Source organism: Leptodactylus fuscus, chromosome 6 (genome assembly GCF_031893055.1).
Source record: "Leptodactylus fuscus isolate aLepFus1 chromosome 6, aLepFus1.hap2, whole genome shotgun sequence".
NCBI lineage: Eukaryota > Metazoa > Chordata > Amphibia > Anura > Leptodactylidae > Leptodactylus > Leptodactylus fuscus.
This window is the reverse complement of record NC_134270.1, coordinates 42,100,338-42,120,640: the sequence shown is the minus strand read 5'-3', so window position 1 is coordinate 42,120,640 and position 20,303 is coordinate 42,100,338. Positions and strand designations below refer to the sequence as shown.

Sequence of the window (20,303 nt, the reverse complement as noted above, 5' to 3'; positions counted from 1 at the left end):
CAAAGGGGCTTGGTTTAAAGCAAAAAGATAAACTGCCTTTTGTGAACACGAGGAGTAATACCAGTGGTGTAACTACCGGCATAGCCGCTACCGCTGCTATCATTATATTCGGGGATCTTTTCGGACCCCCGAGTATATTGATTGGCGGCCTGGGAGAGATAAGAAACGTAAAAAACACTGTTACTTACCTCTCCACGATCCGGGCAGGCTTCGGCCTAGTCGTCTAACGTCTCATGACCCCGGTCTGCGTCCCGGGTCATATGACGTCTGACGTCATTGAAGATGGACTACTTCGGAGGCCGACAACGTAGGAGCCGGGAAATGGGTGAGTAACAGAGGGGTTTTTTATGTTTTTCTCCCCCTGGGTCTCCGATTATTATACTCTGGGGTCTGAAAAGACCCCAGAGTATAATAATTGTTTAACGGTATCCACAGTGGGACATAATACTGTGTGGAGGGGCCACTATGGGGGATAATACTGTGTGCAGGGGCCACTATGGGACATGTCAAAAGTTCGCCACGGGGGCCCGCCATTCCTAGTTACGCCACTAATACTATCTCTAGTTATTATATGAGCAGTTCCCCCCTCTGCATGTTGTATTTGTAGTCCTCTTTAAATTAGTTTAGGACAAGTTACCATACACTGCATACAGAGGGACAGATTTATTCAACTGCCTAAATTGTAAATTGACCACAGTAACCAATTACAATGAAGCTTTCATTTTTCAGAAGCAGAATACAAAGTGAAAGCCCCAAAATTTTGGCAAAAATTAGACCAACAAATAAGCATTTAGATATGCAGTCTGAGTGCCATTTTTTTTTTTTTATAACCCGAGTCATTGTTATATATCTGGTACATTTCCAGACTGCCTCTATAAATTTACATTGTCTCTCAGTAAATGTGGACCACTGTGTATAAACCCCTTGTATAATATAATGACTATATACAAACGAAGCTCTGTACAGACACTGAACCAGCAGAGGGCTGCTAGGTGATATGAGCTCAGAGCTAATAAGAAGCCGTCAGAATTCTGAATGCAGTTACAGGATGGATGAAAAAGGAATATAAGACATGATCTAACGAAGGACTGGTGAAAGTAAAGCAAAGCATCTGCAAAGTATCTCAAATAATCTAAAGACTTCTGCGTAGAAATGGATTTAATGGGTCACTGATGGGGTGCAAGGCGCACACTTCCTCATGTCAGTATAGTAAAAGAGAAATGAATAATAAACTCCAGATCACCTAACCTGGACTGTGGCGTCACCTCCGCGGTTGGTCAACCTGCTAAGTATACTGCGTTCAGACATCTGTAGGCGAGCAGCCACGGGCGGTATCCTAGACAGCATGGAAGGCAACCGCGTCACATCAGCTTTCATGTCACTTAACAACTCCTCTAATTGGTTCAGAACTGCAAGACACAGGGTGTATATATATGAATACTAGTGCAAAGGAAGCCAGCGGGGTTAGCCAGAGCAGGCAATTACATCTGTTATACAAGGGGGAAAAAAAGGTTTAAAAAATAAAAATAAAAAAGTGTTTCTACGACTGTGTACTGTCAGTGAATGGAAAACTTTAGGGGGCATTCAGATGGAGAAACGCAGCGCTGATTCTGGCACGATAACTCGCTGTCACGATATCAGCGATAACACGATATCAGCGCTGCAAAACAGAATCCCATTGAATTCAATGAGTTCCGTTTAACGCGTGTAACAATTTGAAAGCAGTAGATAAAAAAGCCTCCTATTGATTTCAATGGGGAGCGCGCGTATGCCGGCACCCATTCAAGTCAATGGGATCTGTTTTTTACGCCGCTCACTCTGAACCAGTTTTACGTTCAGAATGAGCGAGCGTAAACTCCGTGTGCAGGCTCCCTAAGGTTGAGGCCCCACATTGCAGAAATGCAGCTTTTTTTCTAGTTGCAGTGTTTTTTTTAGCCAAAACCAGGAGTGGATTGAGCAAACTGTAGAAGTATAAGTACTTTTTATAGATTTCCCTTTCCTTTTGTAGCCATTCTTGGCTTTGGCTCAAAAAAAAACACAACAAAATCTTGAAAACATAAAGAGTTGCTTTTTTGCAACGTGGGGCCTCAGCCTAAAGGCTGTTTTACAGGGTGGTATTCGGCCCTGAAAAATGATTCCACATATTGGTTAGACTTACTGGCCTAAACCCGGCTCAGCTGATCTGACATGCTTAGTTTAGTTCAGCTGAGCTGCATTTCAGCTGGCAAACCTAGTAGATACACGGACCAAGCCTCTTGTGTTAAGGGGCATTCACACGGAGTAACGCGGTGCTTATTCTGGCACGATAACTCATGTAAGAATCAACGCTACAAAACAGAATGCCACTGAGTTCACTGGATTCCATTTAACGCGCGTAACACATTGGGAAATCAATGGGTTAAAAAGCCTCCCGTTGATTTCAATGTGTTACGTGTGTTAAACGGAACCCAGTGAACTCAATGGGATTCTGTTTTGCAGCACTGATTCTGACGCAAATTATCGTGCCAGAATAAGCGCCGCGTTACTCCATGTGAATGCTCCCTTAAACAGCCATAAGGCTAAACTGTTCATATGGAAAACTAACAACTGTGGAAACTAGTGGTCAGGAACAGATTAACTACAGGCCACCAACCTTTGTGTAGTACAGCATTAGCAGGCTTGTTCCCTGCTAGGGACTCTTTGGAGAGATGCTGATGGCTCTCAGCAAGGCACTCCACTTCGGCCAGTCGGGCATTTAGTGCCATGGCTGGGTGGTTTGGATCCTGGGTCATATTGAGATATGCTGCTCTCCGAAGCTGCTCTTCAATGACTAATGCCTGTTCCAGCAACTAGAAAAGAATAATGTATGTTACAGGTTATTATTTATACTACCTGTACTCAAGTGAAATATGGATCTCAGAGAAATTGCACCACTCTAAGGGTTGTGTTCAGTATTGCAGTTTAGCCTAATTCACTTGAACAGAACCAAGCTGCAAAAAAGTGGAACCTATAAAATATATGCAAAATTGTGGCAAAAAATTTCTGAATAAATTGCCAAATGGTTGTCACCACTTCCCTTATCAAAGAGGTATGTCCTAACCACTGAGGAACGGGCAACCATTGGACATTGCCAGACCATACAGGGACAACTCCCCAACTGGTAACAGCCAGCTGCCAATGTATTCTTACATTTCTTGGAAGAACAGCACAGAGCTAAAAGAAAAGATGCTCCAGGATTATAGAGAAATACAAATATTCAGTAAAACGTCCACTTTAAATCTCCAGTTTGTTTATTAAGACATAGAATAAGGCCTCAGACGTCGTGAGCAAGAGGCCGTAATCACCTAATAATTATCTGTCATTGCAAATACCTTAAATCTCCGAGCAAGGAATTTATTCTTCATTTCCAGGTAGTTTCCCTTGTGGACCTCTGACTTGAAAGGCTCATTTAGAATTAAATAGCGAGGATCATTCTGGATATCCTGCCAGCGAGCATAGCCATGTCTGAAGGGGTTCACAAATTAAGGAGCAGAGACTTGGGTTAGATCATTAGCACGATATACGGTGACAAGGTGGTAGAGAATCTGAATACAAAGACAGTGCTCATTAGAAGCAGAGAGAAATGTCCAGCTATAAATAGGTGTCACTTCCCGGGGTGCCATAACCTTTCATTAGAATTAAATAAAGATAGGGAGCGACACATGAAGCTTAGGAATATGGAATTAATCCGCATGCAGAAACAAGCGTCACACTGACATCCCTGGAAAGGTCATAATCATTGCCTGGGAGTATTGTCCTCCACTGGGGTTGTCAAGTGAAGAGACCCTGCGGCTAATTAAAGTGGCACCGGCATGAGACGTCAATGGAGCAGCGAACCAACTACACAACCTGTGTCCTGACCCGCTGTACCACATGATCACATCCGCTGTACCTTAAAGCTTACACGTGAGTTTCGTGCTCCAGAAAATATGGTCCTGAAACCTGGACTCACAACTTATATAAGGACCATATTTCTGGATGGAGAACGTCCCATTAGGATTTTAACACGTGAGATTTTTTATTTTTTTTTAACTCCATTTTCTGATGTTAAGATAAATTGTTAAATTCCTTAACAATTGGACACAATACCTCTTTATAAAATAAAGTCTATGCCAGTGACAAAATTAATCAACTCAGACCTCAAAGAAACGGAGTATGGGTAAGTAAGAATATTATTTACTGGGATATGGCTACTGTGAATTTGGAAGAGGAGGTAAAACTTTACAGGGACATTTCCCCTGTTTCACCAGAGAACCTGAGTGTGATATGACCCCTCTCTGATCTAATAAACGGGGAGAAGCCCAATAGGTGGGAAGGGGCAAATTTACAGACAAAAAAGTTACAGATAAGGATACGTCACGATTCCAGCAAGTAACCAGTAGTCATGTCTCCTGTGCCATATGTCATAGATTTTGCCAGAAGTGACGGCAGCCCTTTCTTCATTTTGCCATAACGTATGAAGCTCTAAAATAGACAAAATACGTAAACGAGCAAAAAACTACACACACCATATATGATAAGGTAGACATATATATACCACATTATGACTGGTATGAGTGATAACATTGCATCCCTGTGAATATTCCAGGGTTACTACTCTGAATACTTGGTTCTTCAGCACAATAATACATTCACATTGAACTAAGGAACCTAAGCATTGTTACCTTGTCTTCTGCCCATTTCCTCCTCACTATTGTGATGGACACACTATTACCTCCAGATAGTGCCATACAATGAGCATGGATACAACAACAAATACAGGATGCTAGTACCCGGTGCTGGCTGCACACAAGGAATATCATCTGTATCTGGCAAAACAGGCACAGAACAGTAATAAAGAATAAGGCTAATGAAGATATCGACTAATGACGTTGTTCGGGATTAATAAAGCATGGCTGCTTTCTTCCAAAAACACAATTTATGTGTGGTATTGCAGCTCAGCGACATTCAACCCACAACCCATGGAAAGGTAGGGCATTGTTTTTGGAAAACAGCAACGATTTTTTGTCATCCTGGACAAACCAGACAAATGTACTGTAGGTCACTATAACGCTTTGCATATTCAGGACAATGGCCCTCATGTTATAACAAAAAGCAATGACAATAGAGAGTTAATAATACCTGTAAAACCGCCATCTGCAATGTTAAACATAAATTTAAATTTTCCGCTATCGTCTCGCTTCGCGTCTTCGTCTTCCTGTTTTATACAGTTGTCTCCATTCTGCTGATTCACTATTTCCTCCTTGTCATCTAGTTTGTTCTCCTCCTCTACACAAAGAAATAATGATAACAAATAGTGACTAAACTATAGCAACATTTCATTAAACACCTACTGCTTTATGTGTATGGCCCTATGCAGACTTGTGTCACCAAGTTACACTTTGCCCTTTCTGCTTGATAATCTACATACAGTAGGAAAAGAGGCAGAAGGGAGGGAGTAAAGCATGACTACAGGATCAGATGTCACAAAATCTGTAACCATGGAGACATTTAGGCCAGCATAGGGGCTGTATACGAAATACGGTAGGAGATTTTCATTCAAGACTATTTGCAAAACTTTTATATATATTTTAAGGATTAGAGGGAGAGTATTTTGTCGTTTAGGTTACACTAGGTTCACACCTGAATTCGGGTTTTCGTTCAGGAGATTAGACTATAATGGGGTCCACTGGGTTTCCACGTGAAAAGGGCGAAAAATGCAGAGAGAAAAGCGCTGCTTGCAGAACTTTTCTCTCCGCAATTTTAAAGTGGAATGGGAAACGGAATCCCCAGGCTGAGAGCAAGTATGAACCTAGCCTAATGCCCTGTTCACATCAGCGTTTGGATTCTGTCCTGGGAGAGGCTGCATGGAGACCCCCCTGAACGGAATACAAATGTAATTGCAAGCAATGTGCAGTAAAAGCATATGGACCCCACTGACTATAATGTGGTCCGTGTGCTTGCCACGCACTGCCCATACAAATCATGTGGACAGGAAAGTAGATGGTGAACTACTTTCCTGTAAGCATGTTCTGTGCAGAGATCTGGTGACAAGCACACAGGCCCCATTATAGTCTATGGGGTCCGTGTGCTTTTACAGCACAGCGCTTGCAAGCACATTTGTATTCCGTTCAGGGAGGTCCCCATGCAGCCTCTCCCCAGATGGAATCAAAATGCTGATGTGAACAGGGCAGTTATAGTCATCTTGACATCTCTGTACTGACATTATTATTAGCTATAATATTGCTTCAATATATATTTTAATAATACGACTGATTCAATAATATTGAACTGACATAAGAGGTGGAGGTATTTCTGTATTATTAGCTGTACCTGATTTTGGTTCCTTCTCCTCTACTTTATTTGACACATTGTTCAGTCCCATCTTGTCTGAGACCTTGTCTTCTTGAAGGACTTCTGCTGTAACATACAATAATTTTACAATATTCTTCAAACTTTTCCCCAACAGTATTTTTGCAATGAATAATATAATGTGTAAAGATCCAGATCTTTGTGTTTCACTTCTTTTTTTATAACCAGATCTTTCTAGATCATGTGTGAGGACATCGGCCTGGTCTAGGGTCGTGGGTATAAAATGTCCTGCAAATTGGAATTCTAATTCCGGTATGATATAGTTGTACATTTATACCCCATCAGATACTGTATTATGGGTGGGCACCTTGTCTGAGGTCAGTCTCTTCTGCTGATTGGTGACAAAAGCTTCCTTTATGATCCCGAATTATACCCCATTTTATACATAGAACAGTTTTACCTGGTTTTCACATACGATAACATTATGTATTACATATACATCTTAACATGATTCAAATATGGGTGAGGGTTCTAATAAGCTTTTGGGGTCTATCTAGGAGATTTAATCTACGTTCAAGTCTTCATATTTGTTAGGATGTGGCTAGAGATGGCGATCTAAGCAGTATTCCTAAAACAATTTTCCAGTATACTGACATGATTTGCTGACACTGAACAGGACACTAAATAAAAGGAGTTGCAAGCTAAGGCCCAGTGTAAAGGGGTCGCAATCAAAGATCACTGCAGGAAAAACCACAGCAGAAATGCATTGTGTTTTTTTCCTGCAGCGCTTTCTGCTTCTATTACACCTATAAGGAAGCCGCCAGAATTTTCATAGATATAATTGACATGTGCCGATTTCAGAAAATGCAACGGTTTTGGAAATCGCAACATTTCTGCTGCATGTATTTTCCTGCAATGTGTGGATTTGCAGTGCGGTCAAACTGCAGTCTTTATGCCTAATGGGGTTTTGGTGATTCTCCTTTAATAATGGCAGCATGTAGCAATTTGTTGGTTACTGATGGAAATCACCCTACATCATATAGAGCATAAATTGGTTTATTGCATGGCCAAGCATAAGGTAGACTATGTGAAACCCACTTAAAGGGATTTGGAAAACATGGTCACATAGCAATGCCATATCTCCATCAAATTAAAATGACTGGGACTGATCTGCAGCTATGTGACCAAAAGATACGATGTCACTTCCTGAGAAGAAGAAGAAAGCAGCCATGTTTTGAAGTCTTACACAACCCCTTTAAGTGGTAGGGACAGTTACTCCATGAAGAGTTATCGGGGGGGAAAAAGCTCTCCTCCAGAGAACTGTTTTTCTAGTGCCACCTATAGGATATGATCTACGATGAATTACTGATTAGGGGGAGTCCGACCACTGATCCTTAGAACGGCGGTTTTATCCCTGTTGTGATTATACCAGTGGACATAGATAGACCCCTCCATTCAATGTGTGCGCCAGCTATAGTAAAAGTCCAGCACACAGTTATTTCTGGTGCTTCCTCTGAAGTGAATAAAGCGGTGAAGTGGAGGGTGTCTGTCTCCTCCACCTACATTCAGAACAGGGGCAAAACATCTCCTATTCTCAGGATCTGTGGGGGTTTCAGAAGTCGGACTGCCAGCAATTTAATCTATACCCTATGGATAGAGGGGAAAATATTTTTTGTGGCATAACCCCTTTAAAGGATAAAAGGAACCTTTAAAAGATAAATAAACCATTAAAGAGGACCTTTCATGGTTTGGGCACATATACTGCTGGAAAGCCGACAGTGCGCTGAATTCAGTCTGTCAGGAACGTCCTTCTCCATAGCAGCGCCTATCGCGCTGTACAGTGTTAGAGGGGAGGAACGCCCCCTCCCTCTGCTCACAGTGCTCGGGGAGGGGCCATTCTTCCCCGCTCACACTGTACAGCGCAATAGGCGCTGCTGTGGAGAAGGACGTTCCTGACTGGCTGACTGTCAGGAACGCCCTTCTGACTGTAAAGAGCTACGGTACTGTGACCGATAGCTCTTCACCCAGGGCACAGAACGGGAAAGCCAACAGTGCGCTGTGAATTCAGCGCACGGTCGGCTTTCCAGCAGTATATAGAACTGCCTGTGCCGCAAACCATGAAAGATCCTCTTTAAATGATCAAGACACCTGCAGACCAAACCAGAAGAAAGGACCTTCTGGAGATACATCTGGTTACAAGGTAACTTACTAACATTAAGCCCTCCCATCATTACATATGCTTGTATAGTAACATCTAGTAGGTAGTGGGGAGCAAGCGAATGTTTTACCTTTGGGACTCTGGTTCACAATGTCTTTCTCATCCTCCTCTTCTCCAGACTCCTTTTTTTGCTTTTCTTTGAATTCTTGACATTCTAATTTTTCCTCAACATCTTCCTTTTCCACTTTGGTTAAAGACTACAAGTAAAAAGAGTTTTCATCAGGCTTTAGAAGAAAAATGCCACTTTTCTCTCTGCTCAGAATGTGTCTTATTGGTGCAAATTTTGCAATGTGAGACCCCGGGCTAAAGGGGTTTTCCCACGAACATTAAAACATCTAAAAAAATTTAAAATTAAAAGTTAACCATTTATGTACTTATAAAGTATTTTTTAAAAAAATTACAAGTTATTTTCTAATCATTTTAGTTTTTCTTGATTGGTTGCTAATGGATCCAACAATGAATGAAGAAATTTTGAACTGGTGCTTGTTGGAAACTCAGCTGGGTGGGGTTAACAGCCGAGGACAGTGCACAGGTGAGAAAATAATCCAGCCTTAACAAAGAAATCATGGCTGAGTTTTTGACAAGTCCAAGACCACAGAAAGTTCCTGCATTCATCAAGACAAGGGATTGTTATCACTAGAGAAAAATCTTTAAAGAGATTCTATCATTAAAAAAACTTTTTTTTTCAGGCCTACCACCTCGGAATAGCCTCAAGAACGGCTATTCTTCCCCTACCTTTAGATGTCATCTCTGCACCGCCATTCCGGTGATATTCCCGGTTTTCACTGTATGCAAATGAGTCTCCAGAGAGCACTGGGGGCGTTCCCTGTGCTGCCTGCACACTCTCCAGCGACGCCCTCCATCTTCTTCTCGAGACCATCTCTTCTCCACGTCTTCAACCAAACGTTCCGACTGCACATGTGCGGAGGCCATTTTCCTGTGGCCAAATGGACAATCGTGTAAGAGGCTATAGGAAAATGGCTGGTGCAAAAGCGCAGTCGGTGCTTTCTGTTGAAGACACGGAAAAGAGGCGGTCTCGAGAAGAAGATGGAGGGCGTCACTGGAGAGTCTGCAGGCATCACAGGGGATGCCCCCAGTGCTGTTTGAGTGCAGGGTGATCTCCCCCAGTGCTGTCTGGAGACTCATTTGCATACAGTGAAAAGCATGAATATCACCAAAGCGGTGCGGAGAAGACATCCAAAGGTAGGGAAGAATAGCCTTTCTTACGGCTAATCCGACGTGGTAGGTTTGAGAAAAAGGATTCTAATGATAGAATCCCTTTTAAACTTTGCAAAATTTTTAATTATTTAAATTTGCAAAAATGTTTAACTTCTAAATATCTACAAATCTATATATGGTGATGTTCATGGGAAAACCCTTTTAAAAATTAAAATTCTGTTTAACCATATGTTTTTTAATTTTGCGAATATTATGTATGCACTCAATGGTAAAAAAAAAAAAAAATGAGCGCAGAAATTCCACACGTACTATATACTGCCATTTAAAAACCACAACAAGCTCTAAAACCACAGGAGAGAATATTCCACTTAATGGATGGGGATTCATACACCCAGATAATCTAATGTAATTTATTTACACAATGATACCCCATCAAATCATTAACCAGACATGGCTGCAACTGTAAATGGATAAATCACATTATGAGATAACATTACAAACAAAATTGTATTTCTGCATCCCTGGGGATACAGACAAATGGCTGTAAATTGCTACTTGTAGTGGAAAAAAAGGGATTCTCAGGAAGAAATGGATTTTTTATGATATTTTTTTAAAACTTTATTTAAATGTCCCTCTGTAAAGTAAAGGAGCAGAACTAAGCGTGAGAGAAGGAACCTGAGATGGTGAGACATTAAAAAGACCATAATCTAACCTGAACTTCCAAAGGCTTAGTCTTCTGCTCTATGGCTTCCATCTCCTCGGACAATGTACTCTGTGTTTCGACTTTTTCTAGAAAATAATAACAGGTTTTTAATTATATCGGCATTCCACGTCATTATGTATAATTACAGATTAGGAGCATGCACTGAAGTAGGGTGCTGGATCTCAGACATTGCCCTACTGTCCAGGGTTCCTGTCACATGTCCAGATGCAGATACACCTGAATACAATGGTGAAGCAAGGGTCTTCAGTTCTCTGCTTCACCATTCACTTTGTGCTGTCTGCCGCTGTCATATCATCACACCTTGCTGTGTTGCAAACAGCACAGACCACAGTCTACTTGCACCGGGCAATGCTTTCCATTCATCATGGTTATAGAGCTGGGGGACTATTTATTCTGGAGGAGGGGCATATTACTGTGGCAAGGGGGCTCTAAGGGTCATTATCCTGTGTAGAGAAGTAAGAAGGATGCAACATACTGTGTCTGAGGCATTTCAAGGCATCACTAGGGGTGTCGGACACCCATCGATTAGATACTTACAGATTAATCCACGGATAGCTTAATATCTCAAACACTCTAGAAAGATCTTGGACATCCCCTTTAATTCACAAATGATAAAGAGTACCTGGCACAGGGGTTGCTCCTGACAGCAGGGGGGCTGGACTTGCTGGAACTGGTGTTGTGGGATCTGAAGAAACAACATCAAAGCATTTCTTGCTCTCTGCACCCTCAGGAATCATATCTGGTGTACTGTACTTGCCATTGACTTGTTCGAACTCCTGAACCTGAAGAAAAGCAACAGGACATAAAGTGCTTTATAGAGACGCATATCTTATACTGCTCAGCCCTATCCACTGATCGTCTTTAGAGTCCATTATATCCACTAATAATCTGATGGCTTTTAGTTAATCACTACTACAAAACATTTAGCATCACAGCTGATATAACCCAATAGTTATGACTAGGGTATTGTTAAGAGCCGGGCCGGAACCTCTTCAGCTGTGCACGGAGGTTGCCGGCCCTCTCCTCTTGTGGTCCCCGGCCTGCAACTTCCGGTTTCTTCAGGCAGAGGACTGGAACCTCAGCAGTAGTATGCAGGTCCGGCTTCCTCCTGTACCGGACTGCGGACTTCTGGGGCAGCGGGTCATGTGGTGGGCTATAGTCTATATAATTTAGGCTCTGGCATGCCGCTGGCTATTCAGTTTACTTGTTTGTCAGCTCCGCTGCGTTTCTGATGTCCTGCTCTCTATCTGCTTTGCTCTCCTTACTACGTTTCCACTTGCCGATTCTGTACCTCCGTTTTGCCTCATGTTGTGAAACTGCTTGCCTCCTAGACCACTTCTCCTTGACCTGCGTTTCTGTACTGTGTGACCTCCAGTTATTGACCCAGTTTGCCTGACTATGCTTACGTCACATTCTTCTGTACCATGTGACCTCCAGTGATCAACCCAGCTTGTCTGACTATGCTTACGCCTCATCCTCTGGTACTGTGTGACCTCCTGGTGCCGACCCAGCTAGTAGGACAATTCTACTGTGCTTCTGCCATCTTCTGGAGTTCTCCTGCAACTGCATCCTTTTCTGCTACCTGATCCATCTGCTTTCACATCTGCTCAGGTGAGTGGTTTTCGGGTTTCTTGGTCCTGCTGTGACTTGTGTACTGTGAGTTTGGCGCTCTCTGGGCGGCTGCGGTTCTGGGCCTTAGAAGCAACCAAGTCCATCTCCACCATCAGGAGCTCTGCTGAAGACCTTTGGGGCCTGTTTCTGCTTCGGTTCGGAGGGCGTTGGACGCTCAGCGCAGTTTTACCTCAGTGTGCATTGAAGTCCAGTTTCTTGAGACTAACTATCTGTCTTGTACTGCAAGACAGATAGGCCAAACCGCTCATTAAAAAGCTAGTGACAAATTTTTAATAAATTACACATTTTGGAGTGTGTCTGTGGGAGTTTTTGTCCATTCATCCATAATTTGTCAATTGGGAGGTCATACACTGACTTCGGACAAAAGGGCCTGGGCTCACAATCTCCATTCTGGTTCATCCCAAAGATGTTTTTGGAGGAGGGGGGGGGTTGAGGTCAGGGCTGTGGGTAGGTCAGTCAAATTCTTCATCAACTCCACATCCAACTGTGCCATTATAGATCTTACTTTGTGCACTGGGGTGCAGGCATGCTGGAAAAGAAAAGGGTCTTCACCAAACTATTCCCATACGATTTGAAGGATACAATTGCTCAAATGCTCTTGACATAGCATATCATCAAAATTTACCTTCACTGGAATTATGAGGCCTCAGCCAAACCCATAGCATTATCCCTCCTCCTCTAAACGTTACAGTTGTCACAACCTAGTCAGACAGGTAACGTTCTCCTGGTAGTCACTGAAACCAGAATCATTCATCTAATAGAAAAGCAAGATTTGCCACTCCACAGAACATTTCCTCTGCTCCAGAGTCCAGTGGCAGTACTGTGCTTTACACAACTATATTCAATACTTGGCATTGTGCTTGGTGATATAATGCTTGCATTAAGATGGAAACTCAAGCTAGGAATCTCCTGGCAGGGCAGAGTATTTGTGCTGGTGTTATTGCCAGAGTTGGCTCGTCCTCTGCAGTTTTACCTTTGGTAATTTTTAAGCATTATACACCTTTGTATTTGGCGACCCCACTCTATAACTTTATGGTACCTTACAGTACCACACTGGAATTCAGTGAGCTCTTTAGTGCAACCCATTCTTTCACAGCTATTTGTAAGGGCAAACTACATGGCTACATCCTAGGTGCTATATACCTGTGACAATAGGACTGAATGAAATACGTAAATTCAGTGATTAAGAGATGGGGACCAATACTTCTCTCCGAATATACATGATAAATATGATATACATATATATCTGTATACACATATGTATGTGTGTGTGTTAATATAAGGCCTATAACTTGATACCACCAGGTACATACAGTGTAGTGGTTACCTTTCTGAGAATCAACGTACCTTGATTTCTAGTGCAAACATTTACTCACCCACCTTCTTTCGAACTAGTGACATGACTCCAATTCTGGTGAGGACATGTTGCCGAGAAAGCCCTTCTCTAGGAACACCATCAGCAAATGTTTCAGCCCCGTCCGCTCCCGGTTCACAAAGGTGTCTCATAAATAAAGAGACATATGCCCTGCACAAAAGATTCAATGTAAATATTTCCTTCAGACCCTATATTTCGATATTTACATGGCACTGTTACTTAAACACACTGCAGTATATGCAGATGGAATTGTATTTGGTTTTGGTAATTTGACCATGTATGAAAGTACATCATATGGAGAGTACAGCGGCATAACTTGAGGGGTGCAGAGAATGAAGTCGCCCTCAGGTTCAGGAACCTTGTTGGACCCATACATCGTACCTTTCCAAACGTTAGAAGACAAGGGCTGTAAAAGATACATTGTACTGGGGGGGGGGGGGGGAGCTGATATAGATTTTGATGTTAGAGCCTAAAAGTTTTAAGCGGGCACCTACAGAAGGTACCACACAGGGCAGCAACCGGCAGCAGAGAGGCCAAGTGCAGCTACTTCCACTGCGCTCCCTAAAACTAGATCATTCCCCTAAATCCTAGTTGCTACAAATGTCACTGTTACTGTATATGATACAAGTGATAATCGCTGAACGCTAAGATGCTGGAGACAATTCTAGGTTGGGATTAATAAAGAAACGCTTTAAAATGTCAATGGCATGGAACTTCAGATGTAGCACACAGTTTAGGTGAATGATGAAGAGCGCAGACCTAGTATACAGAATGACCAATGAACTTTGCTGCCCTCTAGTGATGATCAGTGAAGTGAAAGCCGCTTACATCAGGTTAAAAGTTAACCATTAATTCCATGGTGCTTTACATTTGGGGGTTACATACAATTCACAAAATATACAGGTACATATCATACTAACAGTGATCGGCTGGCACAGTGGGGTAGAGGGCCCTGCCCGCGAGGGCTTACAATCTATGAGGGAAGGGGGTAGAGACAGAAGGAGAGGGGGAGACTGTACAGATGGGGGTGTGGTGATAGTGTTATTGGAGGTTGTAGGCCTTCCTGAATAGGTGAGTCTTCAGGGTTTTCTTGAAGCCTGTGATTGTGGGGGTCAGTCTTATGTGTCTTGGTAAGGAGTTCCAGAGTATGGGGGATGCACGGGAGAAATCTTGGAGACGGTTGTGTGAGGAGCGGATGAGAGCAGAGCGGAGTAGGAGGTCATTGGAGGATCTGAGGTTACGTGTGGGCAGGTAGTGAGAGATTAGGTCAGAGATATATGGAGGGGACAGGTTGTGGATGGCTTTGTATGTTAATGTTAGTAGCTTGAATTCAATTTGCTGGGCTATGGGTAGCCAGTGGAGGGACTGGCAGAGGGGAGCAGCCGATGAAGATCAGGGGGGAGAGGTGAATTAAAAGCAAGCAGCGCAGTTTAAGGTGGACTGGAGGGGGGGCAAGGGTGTTTGCTGGGAGTCCATGGAGAAGGGTGTTGCAGTAGTCTAAGCGGGAGATTATGAGGGCATGGACTAGCATCTTAGTGGTTTCAGGGGTGAAGAAGGAGTGAATTTGATGGATGTTCTTGATTTGGAGGCGGCAGGAAGTGGTGAGGGTTTGAACGTGTGACTTGAAGGATAGGTCGGAGTCCATGGTTATCCCAAGGCATTGGTCCCATGGGACAGGGGTAAGTGTGGTTCCATTAACTTTGATAGATGGGTCAGGTGGAGGGGCCATACGGGGTCGGGCGAAGATGATGAACTCCGTTTTCTCCATATTGAGTTTGAGAAAGCGGGAGGAGAGGAAGGAGGCTACGGCTGCTAAACAATCTGGAACTCTGGCTAGTAGAGAGGTAATGTCTGGTCCAGAGGATTTTATCCCCTGTACCTAGTGGTTCTGGGCTCCATCTCCTTGTCTGTGAACATAGGAGATGAGGTCAGAGACGGAGCAATTTGTGGGCCAGATGCTGATTCCTGTCACATGACCCAGTACTGGAACCAGCCCAGAATCCCTAGGTAAAGTGCTTTTAAACCCCTGGTGAAAGTAAGTACAAAGAGAGTCTTCTTTTTTTTTTTCAATGTAGATTGTGAGCCCCATATAGGGACTACAATGTAAATTTTTCCCTATCAGTATGTCTTTGGAATATGGGATGGAAATCCACGCAAATACAGGAAGAACATACAAACTCCTTACAGATGTTGTTCCTGTCAGGATTCGAACCCAGGACTCCAGCGCTGCAAGGCTGAAGTGCTAACCACTGAGCCAAGGCTACGGTCGCACATAGCGAGCTGCAGCAAAAGAGCGCGGAAACGCATAACGATTTTTCCCACAGAAAGTCTGCAGAGTTTTCCTCTGCGGACTTTCTGTTGCTATTATAGCTATATGGAAAATGCTGGTGTTTCCACAGGTATAATTCACATGCTGCAATTTACAAAAATGCTACTTTTTTTTTAAAATTGACATATTTCCGCTACGGATATTTTTCTGCAATGTGGTGATGGGAATAGTCAGAATCCCATCCACTTTACTGCAGTTACTGTAAAACGTTGCAGTTTTCGCCGCAGCATTTCTGCCGCGGTCAAATTGTGACATTCTCACTATGTGGGGCCCTGGCCTAAGTTTACACTAATGTCCCTTTTTCCTAATGTACTTAAAGAAAAAAAATTACATACAAATAATGACATAACTCGTGACTCACTGACAATAATTACCATACCTAAATTCTTTCTCGCTTTTTCCTCGGAGATCCCGGACAAGCCAATGTGAATTAAAGGCATCCTGTGGGGGCATTCCCCATCTCATTATGGCGTTTAAGAAGGCCTTACGTTGTCGAGCATTAAACCCAAGAACCTTGAAACAACAACCAAGAAATGTTATTATTGACCATGGTCAAAGATTTTGGTTGATCTGGTTGAATTAAGAACATGTCCATCATAGTGTGAGAATTTATATACAATGTGATACAATGCGTTAGAAATCTTTGCTGATTTATTGAAAAGGAAAAACTAAAATATTGCATTGACTTAAAGATATTGTCCAGGTATTGGTAATTTACTTACCTGTGCCAGGTTATTGCAGAAGATGGACTCGAGGGTTCTAGACACATAATGACCCCTGTGTCGCATGATCTGAAGCGGCATTCAGCATTCCTGGGTCACCCCGCTCCCTCCTCCACCGATCTCACACGAAATTAATTACCTACGGTATGCTATGGGGCTTGGCTTAACTAGTCAGCCAGTTCTCATAGCGCAATTAATTACTTGTGAGACAGGGGGTAGAGAGACCCGAGAGGCTGAATACCACTTCAGGTCACCTGGCCCAAAGGTCGTGACATGGCCAGAACCCCCTGGTCCATTGTATGCAAAAGCCAGAGATGGGTACGATAATTCAAGTACTAATCCCTGGAAAACACTTTAAGTATTCAGACCACTTACTCAGTACTTAGTTAGCACTTTGGCAGCAATTACTTTCTCCAGTCTTCTGGAGTATGATGCCACAATTTTGCACCCCTGAATATGGAGCTTTTCTGCCATTGTTCTCTGCAGATCCTCTCAAGTTGTTAGGTTGAATAAGGTCAGTGGACCGCCATGTTCAAGTCTCTTCAGAGATATCCAATTAGAATAAAGTCAGGGCTCTGGCTGGCCCGCTCAAGGACATTCACAGAGTTATATTACATTACTTATCATGTACTGATCCTGAGATCTCCTGTGTTACCCCACCATGGTGGCCCTCACTATTCTGCTGGTGTGGTTACGGTCATTACATTATTTACCTTATACTGAACCCAGGCTACAACCTATATGCTCTACTCCAGAGCTGCACTCACTATTCTGCTGGTGGAGTCACCTTCTATTTTTGTATATTACATTCTATATCCTAAACTATATCCTGTATTCTACTCCAGAGCTGCATTCACTATTTGTCTGTTGGAGTCACCCGTGCACATACATTACATTACTTGTACTAATCCTACATAGCCTAAATTATATCCCAAAGCTACATTCATAACTCCAGCACTGTCAATGGAAACTGTCAGCAAGCTTGTCATCAGACATAACCCTAACAGATTAGCAAAGATCCTATACTATTTCTTCTGCTAATCCACAGATTTCTGTTACAGAGCTTAGTAAAAAGACGGCACTTCTTACAATGCAAATCTCTTTGCTGACATCAGACAAGCAGGCAATGCTGAGAGATATCAGCTCAGAACACTGAACAACTGTGAGTGCAGCTCCGGAGATTAATACAGACTGAAATCCAGGATCAGCCCAAGATAAGTAATGTCATGTATTTGTAAAGTTACAACATTTCTTATAAAAATTAATTTAACTTGACCTGTACAGTGGTGTTCATATGGGACATACACTTTAAAGGGATCCTATCATTGGATACCATTTTTTTCTAATGCATAGGAATAGCCTTAAGAAAGGCTATTCTTCTCCTACCTTTAGATGTCTTCTCCGCGCCGCAGTTCAGTAGAAATCCGGGTTTTCTTCGGTATGCAAATGAGTTCTCTCGCAGCACTGGGGGCGGTCCCCAGCGCTCAACAGCACTAGGGGCGTTCCCAATGCTGCGAGAGAACAGGCAGACCCGACTGAGGCCAAGAACTCATTTGAGAACTCATTTGCATACCGATGAAAACTTGGATTTCTACCAAACAGTGGCGCAGAGAAGACATATAAAGGTAGGAGAAGAATAGCCTTTCTTAAGGCTATTCCTACGTGTTAGTCAGAAAAAAAAGGGTATCCAATGATAGGATCCCTTTAAGGAATTAGGTCAAGATGATAAAACTACAGTATGTGTGAGCACCAAATATCTAAGGTTCTACAAGATGTAAAACAGCCTGAAATTTTTTTTTAGTGAAACAGTTTTCCAGCCTCATAACATGTAGACAAATCAAAGAAAATGTTAAGTCGTACACCCCCCCAATGCCCTGTTACACATGTACCTCAATGTTCCCTCCAACCCGAGCAAGAAGAGGAGGAAGAGGCTTGTCTCTGTCGCTTTTCAGTTGTCTGCGAGATTGCCTCCTTCCACCTATGGAAATTATATACATATGAGTCAGTTTCTTTTCCAAAAGCTTATCTAGAATTACAACATTTTTGTAGACGCTGTGAGCTAATGGTCAAGGCCAGACTCAAGCGTTCTGTCCTTTGGGCCTGGAAAAAGTAAATTAATTCTGACTTTTGACAATTCTGACAGGTAAGGCCTGTATAGCAGTGTCAATTTTAGGCTGCTCTAGTAATACAATGCAGCACCTACAGATCAGATGACATGAAACCATGCTGGACTGTCTCACAGATCTTGGAGCACTCAACCCAACATTGGAACAACAGGTTGCCACCCATTAATCACACCTTTTCCTGTTGGGTTTACTCTCCAATAGCTGATCCATAAGGAAAAAGTTTAACTCACTCTGACCTTCAGGCTTCTCTTCAAAGTCTTCATCTTCATCCTCTGAGCCAATGGAATATTCTGATTGGTTGTCAGAAAGTTCATCTTGCCATTCTAAATGATATAAATTATGAAAAACTGTAACAAAATTCAAAAATCTGGGTAAAGAAGGCCACAAGTACTAATTTTCAGGAGAGATTTCCTACAATCTGATTTATTTGATTCTCGCTGTTAGTGTGGCTGCCAATCAATCCAAGATGGCTGGCAGGGCGAGGATGATAGGGAGATCGCTACGTGGGACTATAGGTTTGATGGGGAGATCATTATCAGCTGGGGGCCTTGGGTTTCAATAACCGGATACCATGGAGAAAAGATAAGCTCATATTTACTCTCCTGCAGTGCAGAGTGAAGAGCCCCACAACAAAAAAATACATTTGGGCCCCATAATTCAGGTCCTGATTTGTGCTGCCATGACACACTCCATGTAAAGCAAGGCCTTGCACTCCACCTGTCTCCATTCTTTATAGAAAGGCAGAATGACCCTCTGATCCCTACCAATAGTATAGAAATAATGTGACTCCATCAGCGGCAAAAGGGGCTGCTCATATGGTTTGTATGTCTTTGGAATGGGGGTGTTTACACTGGTAAAATTGCCCCCTTGACTCTGCAGAATGATATTTTTATTACTAATGCCTAGCCAACCAGCTCTGTTCCCAGGCAGTCTGTCTCTTATAGATTAGACAGAACATTTTAAATCGCTCTGCCCAGTCATAGAGAGAATGATGCAGCTGTATAGTTCTCTCTTTCTCCTCACTGGCATCATTTCTATAGGTGCATGAAGGATACAAGAGGCGGAACCATTACAGACAGGCTGCAGTTATAGCCAGGACAACACTCTATATATAAATAAAGATCTACACTCTGCACCAAAATTCTGGATAAGTGGTGTAACGTTAGACTAGACAAGGTAAAAATACACCAGATTTTCAAACAGCTTTAGACATTCTGGAAAATCTGGTCCCAGGTAGTGAGCCAAGAAGTGCTGAGGGGAAAAAAACATGGCGGGTTTTTTTCCCACCATACCTTTCACAGAAAGTTTGCAAAGTTTTCCTCTGTGCACTTTCTGCTTCCATTATACTTATGCGGAAACCAACAGCGTTTCTGTAGGTATATATAATATGCTTCAATTTACAAAAACAAGAGCATTTTTCAAATTTCACCATTTCCACTGTGGATTCTTTTCTGCCATGTGTGGATGGGATTAGCTAGAATCATATGCACTTTCAAGGGACTGTAAAATGCTGCGTTTTTTGCTTTGGCGTTTACGCTAGGTTGAGCCCCGGCGTAAGACTGTCTAATCCAATTTTGCACTGTCTAAAAGTTATACAGTATTAGGGGGAGTTCACACGGAGTAACGTGCCGCGTGATGTGGCACATATACAGCGTGTGAGACTTTGAGCGCCGTAAACGCTCCCATCGA

The 20,303-nt window shown here is 42.7% G+C and overlaps 1 protein-coding gene across 11 annotated transcripts in view; it reads right to left on the bottom strand.

The window, feature by feature from the left end:
• Window positions 1–20,303, bottom strand: part of CHD5 (chromodomain helicase DNA binding protein 5) — a 133,781-nt gene that overhangs the window by 11,067 nt on the left and 102,411 nt on the right. For 5 of the 11 annotated variants that reach the window (XM_075279768.1, XM_075279769.1, XM_075279774.1 and 2 more), the window contains 13 exons: window positions 18,845–18,937; window positions 18,378–18,466; window positions 16,146–16,279; window positions 13,443–13,587; window positions 11,053–11,212; window positions 10,419–10,495; window positions 8,598–8,724; window positions 6,331–6,417; window positions 5,140–5,286; window positions 4,374–4,482; window positions 3,351–3,483; window positions 2,633–2,828; window positions 1,249–1,409 (listed from right to left, as the gene is read on the bottom strand). In XM_075279768.1, coding sequence (XP_075135869.1) covers window positions 1,249–1,409; window positions 2,633–2,828; window positions 3,351–3,483; window positions 4,374–4,482; window positions 5,140–5,286; window positions 6,331–6,417; window positions 8,598–8,724; window positions 10,419–10,495; window positions 11,053–11,212; window positions 13,443–13,587; window positions 16,146–16,279; window positions 18,378–18,466; window positions 18,845–18,937 — 1,658 coding nt within the window. The remainder of the gene's footprint in view (window positions 1–1,248; window positions 1,410–2,632; window positions 2,829–3,350; window positions 3,484–4,373; window positions 4,483–5,139; window positions 5,287–6,330; window positions 6,418–8,597; window positions 8,725–10,418; window positions 10,496–11,052; window positions 11,213–13,442; window positions 13,588–16,145; window positions 16,280–18,377; window positions 18,467–18,844; window positions 18,938–20,303) is intronic. The other 6 variants (XM_075279772.1, XM_075279773.1, XM_075279779.1 and 3 more) reach the window with 3 other exon arrangements.